Genomic DNA, 13,224 nt, shown 5'->3' on the forward strand with positions numbered 1-13,224 from the left:
ATTGCTTTAAATTGTTTTAGCTATCAAAATGCATGTCTTTATAAGTTTAGTGTTTATGATACTAAAAATCCTGATAGGTCAAAATAGAATAGGCATACAGAAAAAAGAGGCTGGTAATTTGAACCAGTCTATACCTTTGACGATTTCCAGTTACTGGACCAAAGACATGCTATTTTGGGAGAGGGGCTCTGTATCTGTGTTAATAGGAAAGGAGAAAAGGCTTTGGACACCTACCAAGGTGATATGGATTAGATATGACAGGGGAAGACCCCCCTAAAGATCTTGGCTAAAGACAGAAAAGAAAAATTCAAGAACATCAAACAGGGCAGGTAACATAATTTACTGATTCCTCCACATGGGAACAGCCCTGTAATTGGCTCAGACATAGAAGTGTCTCTAGACAAAACTTCAGCTAAAGTTAGACAATATTTCTTGTTGGTTACAAAAATCCTTAAGATTCATCATGCCATCCTTCACATGCCATGAATGAAGATCTATTACAATTGGTTATTGATCAAATCAACTCATAAAAGGATAGTTGTCTTTCACCTGCTCAAATAAGGAACAAAAATTCATCCTCAACTGATCTGTGCATCTTGCACAATCCATATGAATATCTAATAGTACTAAAATTTTGGTTCATATATTACAGAATGTACAGCTCTGACAAGATTCATCTGTAGGAATGCTAAAATGACCTGAGGTTCTAGCTCACTACCTCCTGATGTTGCTTCCAGAGCAGCTTCAGGAATAGCTACAAGATTCCTGATGGACTTGGTTCATTCAGCCTTTCAAATGAATCCAGTCAAAATTAGAGTCAAGTTCTGAGCCTTCTAAGCATACAGAGACTAGATAACAAATGCTAAAGCTAGCTTCCTTAAATCTAACCAATTTTCCTACCCCTCCCCATCCCTGTAAAAATATTTAATTGCCCCAGTTCAGCAGGAAGAAGTTGTGGAGAGTCGTCAACCTGATCCCTTGGGTTTGGGTGTCTGGCTATGGTTATTTTATAAATTATAGATAGGTTCTCATTTAAGAGAGAATCTGAAAACAGTTGTAATTTTAAGCATTTATGGAGAAAATATATGAGATGGATTACTAAATTTATTCTTGAACAAAACACTGTATAGCATAATGTTACATTGGTAAAAAAATCTTTATAGTCAATACAAAATTGAAGTTATAATTTCTTATATTGTACAGAATTTCTATATTGATACAGATTTAAGGTTTCATTGGTGTAAATTTTTTATATTAATAAAATTTGAAATTAATATTGTTACATTTAGATAGATGCTGTGTCTATACAACTCATTTAAGAATACAAGGCTTAGATGTAGTCTTTCTAATAGCTACTATTACAAACCACTGAGGATGATTAAGTAATGCAAGTTAAGGGCCAGATAGTAAACTCATGGTTATATTAGATTCCAAATAAATTATAATATGGTACTTTCCATATTATACAAATAGAAATAGCTAAGAGTAGTCAAAGTATAATAGTTCAGATATAATTTATATATAGTCTTCAAAAACACCTAAAATCCACAAAATATGACATTTAAAGTCATTTCACTGTTGATAAAAATTTTTACTAAGAGACACATCTGCTCTTGACAGTACACCTTTCAAGGTTCAAAGAAGACAATGAGCATTATAACCTCCATATAGAGTTGCTACAGTTGTGACAAGGTGGCAAGAATTTCCCTATTTCATCTACAGACAAAAATACTTTCCAGGAAAAGACACATGATATGAGATAGTCAACAGCTTAGCTCTGCCAAGACAGGGTAAGCTAGTCCTTCATATTTTCTGCTTCATTTAAGGTCTGTCAGATTGTTCTGGGCTAGAAGGCTGAAGACAGATGCTCTATTTTGAGGAATGGGGACTGTCCAGGTAGTCAGATGTTTGTATAAATTGGCTGTTTGCTTTTTTTTTGTTTTGTTTTGTTTTTGTTTTTTTCAAGACAGGGTTTCTTTGTGTAGCCCTGGCTGTCTTGGAACTCACTCTGTACATCAGGTTGGCCTCGAACTCAGAAATCTACCTGCCTCTGCCTCCCAAGTGCTGGGATTAAGGGCGTGTGCCACCACCGCCCAGCTAAATTGGTTAAGTTTTAAAAGCTATGTTTCTGTGCTTCCTACATAGTCAGGTAATATTTAATCCACTCTTGGATCTTTCACGGGGTTGAAGACTACTTATAGCCTTGTATTCAAATTTAAGTTGTTTAGCGTAGAAGATGATATAGATTTGAAAAGATAGTTTTTATATGGTAAAACAAGTTAAAATCAAAACATAATTCAGGTACAAAATTATAAACTCTTCAAGTTAGGATAGATGTTAGAGTAATATACCTAAATTGACAAAACTGATAGACTAGATGTTATTAATGTATAACATAACTTATAGTTTACATAACTTATAACCATGTTCAATGTACATCTGAGAGAAAAGTCCTTTCTAATGGATGAAAAGGGGGAAGCGTTGTGGATTTTGCTCTTACTGTTTGTATTATGTTAACTGGGTTCTCAAAAAATTACATGATATTCCTAAATGTAAAATGCCATGGGTCCCTGACCCTAGTCGGTTTTAATTGATAAATAAAGTTGCTGGTGGCCAATGGAAGGACAGGAAGACTGATGTGGGACTTTAGTTTTCCTGGGTAAGGGAACTGACGCAAGAGGAGGTAGAATGCCATGCCAGAAAAGCACAAAGATCAGGCCTGAGAAGTGTAGGACAAAGAGACTGCCAACAGATAAGAGTCAGCTCTGGGAGGCTATGGGCCTGGTCTGGAGTGACCAAGATGTAATATAGGTTTTTTGTTTTTTTAAATTTTATGTGCATGAGTACACTGTAGCTGTACAGATGGCTGGGAGCCATCACGTGTGTGGCTGCTGGCAACTGAACTCAGGACCTCTCCAGGCCCCGCTCGCTCTGGCCCTCCAGCGTAATTCACTGTAGCTGTCTTTAGACACACCAGAAGAGGGCATCAGATTTCATTATGGGTGGTTGTGAGCCACCATGTGGTTGCTGGGATCTGAACTCAGGACCTTCGGAAGAGCAGTCATCATTATGCTTACCCGCTGAGCCATCTCACCAACCACCAGGAATATACATTTTATAAGAAATAATTCAGAAATATTGGAAGGGAGTGTGTGTTAGCCGTGGGGAGGTTTGGAAGTGCCTAGTCATTGAGCTGAGTAATGCATATTAAATATAAGGCTGTGTGTGTGTGTAAGTGTTTCATTTGAGAATCCACAACATTTGGGTGCCTGCCTCCGAGATTATAGTAGATTAACCACCACTGCTATAGATCTCCAACCATAAAGTTATTTTTGTTGCTCCTTCATAGCTTTAATCTTGCTACTGCTATAAATCATGATACAAATATCTGTGTTCACTAATGATTTTAGGTGACCCCTGTGGTGAGAAACACTGGTCTAATATGTACATCAAGTTTGGAAAAGTCTATGCTGATGAAAAATACTCACTGGGTGCTATGACCAAGATACCACGTGTTTAAATTTTAAAAGCCTTAATTTTTTTTTTACCTTTGGCTTATTAATTATTGAAGTAAAAATTACTGTAAATGGAATGTTTTTAGTTTATGTTTTGTGTACTTTGAGAACCTAATCTGCAAGATCTTAAATTATGTTTTTGTTGTTAGTCTGGAGTCCTACTTAACAAATTATGCGTTTTTTTTTGTATTTGCTGGCATTTCTTACTATTCATTCATTCATTCATTCATTCATATGCAATATGCATACATTCTCATGTGTAGAGGTATGCTTGCCTAGCATTGATATTTAGAAGCCTGAGGTTGATGTTGGGTGTCATCCTCTTACCTTTTCTTATTTTTCTTGATACAGGGTTAATAGTCTGGGGCTCAGCATTTCATCTAGAGTGACTGGCTACTTGGATCTGCCTGCCCCTGCCTCCACTTTACCCCTCTCTGTCAGTGCTTGGGTTACAGACATGCCCGGTCCTAATCAGCTGCCCTACATGGGTGTAAGAATTCTAAACTCAGGTTCCTAATGCTTATACAGAAAGCACTTTACCCACTGAACCAACTCCCAGTCACATTTCTTATTTCCTTTTAAATATTTATATATAGTTATCATACAAGCAGGACTTACTTGATTTTTAAATGTAGCACTCAGTTCATTTATTATTTTTACCCAGAAATCCTTCAGCTTTGCCTTCTTAAATCAGTTCAGATATAGAAATATAGGCTACCAGCTCTTATTTTTCTTACTTTTAAGATACCCATGTCTTTGAGATTCTATTTCACTATGGAAGGTTTCTAGAGTCAATCTAAATAGCATCAGGCAAGCAAGATGGCTCAGTAGGTACAGGCACCTACTGTGAAGCTTGATAACTTGAGTTTGATTCATGGGTCCCAAGAAATGAAAGAATTGACTCTAGCATGTTATCTTCTGTGCTCTACATGTATGCTACAACATACATGTACTATATAAATTATATGGCTTCCCATATGTAATAAATACATGCTATCAATAAAGAATATCCCTTTAAAAACAATCTTCCTGCCGGGCAGTGGTGGCGCACGCCTTTAATTCCAGCACTTGGGAGGCAGAGGCAGGTGGATTTCTGAGTTCAAGGCCAGCCTGGTCTACAGAGTGAGTTCCAGGACAGCCAGGGCTACTCAGAGAAACCCTGTCTCGAAAAACCAAAAACCAAAAACAAAACAAACAAACAAAAAAAACCCCCCAAAAAACAATCTTCCTATTCTCAAGTTGTTTAATTTTTTTTTTTTCTGTCTGTGGGCTCAATCTAGACATCATTTAAGATATATATTTATTTATTTTTTGGGGTGGGGGAGCTACTGTTCTTATAGCTTTCATCAATTCTTGAAAAAATTCCATAAAATGCTATGTGTGCCTATTAATAAATTTCCTCAGTTCTTTGAGTAACAATTTGTTTCATTATTGAAGTTCTATGTAACTTTTAAAAAAGTTAAAAAAAATCTACCCGGTCATTTTTCTTTCCTTAACTTTCTGTTCTTTCTTGTAGAACACAGTTCTTGGAAATCTAAAATCTAGGAGACTGAAGTTTTGTTTTGTCTGTTCTTACCTCCAGATGGACTACGAGCAGAGATGTCACCCAATGTGGGATTGGGAGGCAACATTCAGTGGAGTTTTACAGATACAAATTCTGTAGTATGTTTGGCTATTATGGATTAACTTTTGACAAGTGCCTTAAAGTTGTTGTGAGCTTAGGATATGGCCCCTTTTAATTTTTGTGACTTTTGCTTCCTGGATTGATCGGGGAATATTAATTCATCCCAAATGCAGAGGTAATTTTCTAGGTATGACATCACAGGAGAGATCCTAGCCCCATCTCACCAGAGAACAAGCCTCTACAACATGTTTCCTTGTATACCCTTTCATATTTAGTCTAAGGTTTGTAAGGGCTTCACAATGACCACACAAGCCCTAAGCTTGATTTAATTATTTTTTCAGACAGAGTCAGTGTTAAAACCAAACTGGTATATCCACCTCTGAGCAGTAGTAATTAACTGAAGTCACTAGAGGTATTTATAACATCAATTTTATTTTACTGTAGTAAATACACAGCTGTCTGTTTTCATAAGAATTAATGGCTTTATTTTGAACTTATATTTGTTCTTTGAGGAGTACCTGGCAAATTTTATCCAAAATTTATGAGTGTTTTTGACATGTTTTCAGCGGGTAGGAGGTGTGGAGAGATGGTTCAGTGGTTAGGAGCACTGAGTGTTCTTCTAGAGGACCCAAGTACAATTCTTAGTATTCACAGGGCAGCTCACAACTTTGTAACTCCAATATCTGACACCCTCATGCAGACATACATGAAGGCAAAACACCAATGCACATAAAATAAATAGATTATTAAAGTGTTTTCAGGTTACCTATCATTTTCCAAATATAAATCTCATTTTCATATTTTTTTGTGGGAGGGTCAGGGCCTCAGTTATGTAGCCCAGTTTGCACCCAAATCATATGTTCTTTCAGCTCTTCTTTCCTTTTTTTCCTTTTTCTCACAAATATATAAAGTTTAATTTTACCTCTGTTGATATCCTAGAAGCATAAATTAAAAACAAAAAGCAAAAGTAGTCAACCATCATTCTCAGAGTTATTTAAAAGCATTCTTTTATACACCACTGTCCATAAGTTTCACATGATCAGCAGGGGGCAGCACAGTGAGAACAATGAACTGTGATTCAATGTTTTATTTCTCACTGATATGACCAACCCTCTATAATATATTAACTTCTTGCAGGCTAATGCTCCTCAGCAGAGAGAGAGAAAGAGAGAGAGAGAGAGAGAGAGAGAGAGAGAGAGAGAGAGAGATTGACTGACTGTAAGTGTACATGTGTAGGCCAGAGGTAGGCATGGAGTATCTTCTCTCTTGCTTGCCATCTAATTAGTTTGTGAGGCTGAGTTTCTCACTGAACTTTGAATTCCCCATTTCAGCGGGATTGGCTGAGTAGCAAATCTCTGGGGTCTGTCCCCCCCCCCCCCCCCATGCTGGTGTTATAGAAGTGTACTACCACAAAGCTGTCTGGGCTTTACGTGGATGCTGGGCATCTGAACTTAGGGCTTCACACCTACACAGTGACTACTTTACTCACCATAAACAAAACAAAACAAAAAAACCCCAAAAACAAAACCACCCCCTCCATAAAACCCAAGTGTTTGATCAATACTTACATTTATCAGTTATGATTCAATAAGAGTAAAAATCATAATCTTTGAAGATTAAGAATCTTTACATGAAGTTGATGAGATGGCTCAGCAAGTAAAAAAATGTGCTGTGCAATCCCAGTGACCTGAATTTACCCCCAGAAGAAGAAAGTCAAATCTATGAAGTTGTCCTATGACTCCCAGAGATGTGCTGTATGCCTTTGTGCATCCACAGACTTAAAAATTAAGCCAGGCGGTGGTGGCGCATGCCTTTAATCCCAGCACTTGGGAGGCAGAGGCAGGCAGATTTCTGAGTTCGATGCCAGCCTGGTCTACAGAGTGAGTTCCAGGACAGCCGGGGCTACACAGAGAAACCCTGTCTCAAAAAACAAACAAACAAACAAACAAATTAAAAAAACTTTTATATATGTATATATACACACACATATAATATTTTAAATTATTTCTATCTCAGTTTATTTAACTACAAAACCAGTTTGATCTTCATAGGTCCCCAATACAGTAAATGGAACAAAAGAACTTAAAGAATCACAAATATTTACATGAATCAAACAACACATTATAGAAATCACACCTTCTAATGTTCTTCTCTGAAGTAAGTCAATATACAACAAACAATACCTTAGCTTTTGGAGTAGCTTTGATTGTCCATATGCAATCAACTGCTTGTCCAGGCTTTGTTTTTTCTTCTTGTTCTACTTGGCTAGACCGTACTATTCCATCAGCTCCTGAGAGCTCAAACTGGCAATCTAGGGGGAAAAAAAAGATATTCAAAGAAAAATAAAACTAACAAAAAAAGTCACACAAAGAAAGAGGTAATATACTAAACCTGGGATGGGATTTAAAATACCTCCAAGGTAAGTAAAGTCTGGATCTGTAACAGAAAAGAGAAGAGAGCCATTGGTACTGAGCTTTTCAGAGCTAACTTAAAGTTATGTTTAAGGCATCATTACATATCAACCTAAGGGACATGTTCATTGACAGATACTGCATATCACTCTCATTTACAACAATGTTTATGGGATTAACATTTAATGAAAATTTGTGTATTTTTGATTTCATCATGAATTCTTTATTGCTACTGTAAACATTAACTGTCAATTGTAGTAATTATTCTAACACATGAACAGATAAATAAAATATGGTATATTTAATATAACAGAATATTGTTCAGCCTTAAAAGTAATATATTTCCTCTGTGTTGAGCCATATTAAGTGTTTTCTAAAATGTCTGCTTCAATGAGTAGTGGTGATATTTACAAATATAAAAATACTCAGTGCTACTGGCTTATAAATAGTTCATATTTAATCAGTCAAATGTTTTTTTCAAAAATATTATACAGATACCTCAGTAATTATTTCTCGGTTAAAATAGGAACCGTAAATGTAAGACTAACTATATACATTATCTGGAAAAACTATTTCACATACATGGTTTACTCCAAATAAAAGGACACTTAATTCCTATTAATACTGACATTAATTGAAGATACTTTAGAAAGTATCCAGATTAGAGACTGGAAAGTGAAGTAAACTATTATCTTAATTTCAAACACATTTCAGTGATTGTTCTTAAAGTTTTACTAAACTTTTTTTTAATTTTTTTCGAGACAGGGTTTCTCTGTGTAGCCCTGGCTGTCCTCAAACTCAGAAATCCGCCTGCTTCTGCCTCCCAAGTGCTGGGATTAAAGGTGTGCGCCACCACTGCCTGGCCACTAAACATACTCTTATTTAATGAGTCAACTAGCAGGCACCAGCTCTTTCACAGAAAAAAAAAAAAAGCAGATTCAAAATCTTAAACTACACTGGGGAAATGCTATAGTAGTTTTTTGGAAAATTAATCAAACTTATTTTTCTTTCTTTTTTTAAAGATTTATTTTTATTATTATTATTTTTGGACAAGGTTTTTATTTATAGCTCTGTCTGTCCTAGACCTTACTATGTAGACCAGACTGGGTTTGAATTAGAAGAGATCCACTTTGCAATTATAAGTGCATATAGGCTGGCCTTAAACATACTGTATAGTGTATAACTGGAAATATGCCTTCAAATAACAGCAGAAACAGTTATATTTTAGCTGATTATACATCACATATTTATTGAGATGAGTTGTTTTTCTTAGAGATTAAAAAACTGGGGAATTTCTGTCTAACAGAAAAAAGTAATATGACACAATAGAAAAAACCCCAGGAAATACAGTCCTAGATTTGCTACTGTATAAGAAAAGTACTTAATTCTTAAGTTTCCTCATCTATAAAATAGATATTATTTAATATTTATGATACTTCTATAAATGTAATACCAGAAATCCTATAAGGTGCAAAAATAAAATACTCCAGAAATTCTAAGCACTTTACAACTTATCTGTACTTTACCTATAAAGAGTATAGAAATTTCTCTTGATAGGTTAAAAGAACCAAAAACTACTTTTGTTCAAAATGAATGTCTTTACATATAAAAGTTGGTTGGTTTTAATTAGTTTTGTATATGGAGGTCAGGACAACTTGCAGAAGTTAGTTCTCTCCTGCCACCTTGTGGGAATATGGGGATTAAATTAAATCTATGTGCAAATGCTTTTTTCTACTGGCTGAGCCATCTTTTACACCCAAATTTGGTTACTTATTTTAAACATATTTTTTGAAAATGCTTAAAATATTTTAAAGAGGTCAGAGGTTTACTTGTATATATTCCATATCATGCTCCACTTTTTTTAAAAAAAAAAATTAGCAACAGGATCTCTAATTGAACTTATTCTCTCACTGAACCTAGAGTCTGAAGATTTTGAATGGGTCAGGCCTCAAGGATCCTCTTGGTCTCTGTCTCCCAGTGCTGGGGTTACAGTTGTGTGCTGCCACACACAGGTTCTCATTTTCACAGGGTTTCTTTTACATGGGAGTGTAGACCTTCATGTGCATAGCAAGCAGTTAAACCAATCTTCCCAGGCCCTGAAAAACATGTCTTTATTATTGACTATTTGTTTTGTTTCAAGAACTCTAAATTTGTGAAAATGTGACTCACATATACACTTTGTAATAGCATTTTATGACAGTAAAACATCAATTACTCCAGTTAATGTAGGCAGTAAACATTAAATACCTGACCAATTAAACAGATTAATTATTTTGTGACAAATGACTGGTCTCAAATCTCTGTGAACTGGTTCACAGAGGTATTTTGTGTTTACTCAGTCATCTTGTGTTTACATTAGATATTTTGAGAAAAATAAGTCACCCTATTTTAGTTGTAATAAATTCTAGATAAAGCATAGCATAGAAACTATGTTTTTTTTTTTTCCCCTCTGAGATAAAACCATACATCTAGCCCAGTCTGTCCTCAAATGTGCTATCTTCCTATCTCAACCTCCTCAGTAGCTCATTATAAGTAGCTGTGGCACATTCCTAGCTATGTTAACCATTTTCTGGTGTAGAGATCAGTTTTAGTTTTAGTTTAGTACTAAATAATCACTGTTTTATATTCAAAACTAGTTTTCATTATCAAAAAGGAAAGTCTATACACATTAAAATTCTAATTTTCTACTTTCTAAATTTTTATCACTTGGTGTTCGAACAGTCCAAAAATGAGTTGTATGAGAAGTCTGAGCACTCGTGAGGAAACAAGGAATCAAGACAAGAGACTTGTGACCTCAGTTTCTTCAAAACATATAATTGTTCTTGTAATGTGTTTTTATGCTCCTCCCAGGTGTAGATAATAGGAGTGAGGTTATTTCAGCTGTTGTTATTCAGATGCCTCTATGGAAAAACATATTTTTTTGTCATGTGTGGATTGTCCTTGTAACTGAACAGTTTACTCATGTGATTCTTCTTAGTACCCAGCATATAAATTGCCTGATGCTCTCAATAAAGTTGGCTATTGCATTAAACGTTAATCTACCTCATTTTTAGGCCCCACTCTACCAGGTTCATGTTGCCAACTAGAGTGGTGAACAACTTTAGGTAATTTATATAACTGGATTTATACAACTTTCCCTTTTGTTTCTAATTTTCCCTAGCACATGTCTCAATTCATCTTGGAGTCCACATAGTAGAGAGATTTGATTCCTACAAGTTATCTACTAAGCTCTGCCCATGAACAGTAGCAAACATATATACAGTAAATTTCACACACACACACACACACACACACACACACACACACACACACACACACACACCTTCTATCACCTATCAAACTATGGAAAATCTTGTGTTTATATAATTAAGTGAAAGAAGTCAACCTGGAAGAGTCAACTTACTATATGATCCTAACTGTATATGATACAGAAATGGAAAAACATGGCCCAGTGGTTGCTAGAAATTTAGGATGTGGGACAGATGTACAGTGGAACATAGGAAGTTTTTATGCAGTGAAACTGTTCTGCATAGTAACAGTTGATATATGATATTTATCACATATACTTATCATCAGATATATACCAAAGGTGAACTATATTATATTGTAAGCTAACTTTGGGTAATTATGATGTACCCATGGTGTTGTACTGATACCACTTTTGGCAAGATGTGGATACAGGGGAGTGGAGGGATGTGTGTGATAATTATTTCCTGCTCAATTTTGCTGTGATACTAAAACTGCTATTGAAATCCATTAAGCAAGTTTTCCTGTTTGAAAATGTTGTCCTTTCAATATTAAATAGATAACAGTAATGCAAATAACTTATATAATGCTTACTGATTCAGATACAAAGTAGTTATATTTTTTAAAGAAAAAAAAGCTAGTAATAGAGCTTTATGCAGAGCATGACCAGTTTTATAAAAAGCCTATTGAATAAAGAAATCCATCTTAATTTAAGACTTAATCAAGACTACCAAATTTTCATGATTTTAAGCATAAAGTGTGACAAGATAATTAGTTTCATTTGTGTATTTTTCAATTAACAAATTTCTGCCAGAAAAAAATGAAACAAAAACAATAATACACTTGCTGCAGGAGGTTATTTTTTCATTCTGTTAAGTGTGTAAGCTCCTTGGGCACAATGACATACTGATTTCTGAGTTTCTACATCAGATTATGGGTACTTTTCACTGGACGGAGCTTTGGAGCTCTCACAGCATTTGATCAGGGTGCTTATCAGGCATGGGAAGACCTATCTATAGTAGGCTGACATTGTAACAGTGGCCAGATATATCCACATCCAAGTCCCTGTGAATTCTACTTTATATGGTTATAAAAAAAGATGGATATTGTATTACAACACTAAAGACTTCAATAAGAATTTTAAGAAGACTGGGTTTGAAGAAATGGACCAGCATCTAAGAACACTTGCTGTTCTATTCAGGGGGAATGAGATTTCTGTTCCTAGCACCCACAGGGAAGCTCACATCACCTGTAACTCGCTTCAGGGGACATGATGCCCTTTTCTGATCTCTGTGGGCACTCTGTGCTTACGTACATGCAGATATACAGACACAGAAATAAGTAAGTAAATAAATAAATAAGTAAATAAATGAGAAAAAGCATTTTAAGACAAAAAAGAGAAGTCAGAAGCTAGAGCAATATGGTCACAAACACAAACAGTCTTTTTAGAACAATGGAAGAGATAAAGAACAGATACTAGCTGGTTGTGGTGGCACACACCTTTAATCTCAACTGAGCAAGGCAGTGTTCATGGCTTGCACCATGTACACAGAGAGTTCTAGGACAATTTAGGGCTACATAGAGAGACTGTCTCAATCCCACTCATTCCCAACAAAATTGAACATATTCAGTTCCTGGGGGGTGGGGGGGGGAGGCTTTATTGGATTTGGAATTTTTGGCCTCTAGAACTACAACAAATTGTTTTCTCTTTAAGTTACCAGATTTACATTAATTAGTTATGTCAGTCCCAGGAACAAATACAGAAGGTATAACTACTTTACTATTATCAAGTCTCAGGCACAACTTTGTGCTTAAGTGTATAGCTGCTGGATGGTAGAGAAGACTCAATCTCAGATCTAGCCCTCTAAATGGAGGTGTAGTATCAATTTTATTGTTAAATAGTATCTAGAGTATTTATGGATAGTTAATGAGTACAATTAAAATAATCTATGAAACAAATTTTTGAAATTGTGAAAATAGATTGAATTATTTTTTAAAAAATATATTTATTTTTATGTTGTTGGTCTTAAATTGTTCCCTAAAAGGTATTTAAGAAGAAAATGCAAATTTATCTGATAAATCACAAAATTAGAATGATATATGGACTATTGTTCCCTATTAAAATTTTTTCTTTATTTGTTCCTCGACTGTTTTTTTTTGACTATGACAATTTCTTTAGTCTTCATTACCTTGATCAAATTATCCTTTGCTCTTTTAAAAATATTTATTTATTTATGTATATAAGCGCTCTGTTTTCATGTGTGCCTGCATGACAGCTGAGGACATCAGATTCCACTATAGATGGTTGTGAGCCATGATGTAGTTACTGGGAATTGAACTCAGGACCTCTGAAAGAGTAGCCAGTGCTCTTAACTCCTGAGCCATCTCTTCAGCCCAAATTCTCCTTTTCTAACTTTTTGATTCTAAA

At 35.3% G+C, this 13,224-nt stretch overlaps 1 protein-coding gene across 2 annotated transcripts in view; it reads right to left on the reverse strand.

The window, feature by feature from the left end:
• Neto2 (neuropilin and tolloid like 2) overlaps positions 1 to 13,224 on the reverse strand; it is a 64,623-nt gene that overhangs the window by 22,280 nt on the left and 29,119 nt on the right. Inside the window, exons 5-6 of one of the 2 annotated variants that reach the window (XM_031340667.1) lie at positions 7,552 to 7,575; positions 7,323 to 7,450 (exon numbers count right to left, since the gene is read on the reverse strand). In XM_031340667.1, coding sequence (XP_031196527.1) covers positions 7,323 to 7,450; positions 7,552 to 7,575 — 152 coding nt within the window. Of the gene's footprint in view, positions 1 to 7,322; positions 7,451 to 7,530; positions 7,576 to 13,224 lie in introns of both variants that reach the window. The other variant, XM_031340666.1, reaches the window with a different exon arrangement.

The sequence above is a fragment of the Mastomys coucha genome, unplaced genomic scaffold (assembly GCF_008632895.1).
Source record: "Mastomys coucha isolate ucsf_1 unplaced genomic scaffold, UCSF_Mcou_1 pScaffold22, whole genome shotgun sequence".
Classification (NCBI taxonomy): Eukaryota; Metazoa; Chordata; class Mammalia; order Rodentia; family Muridae; genus Mastomys; species Mastomys coucha.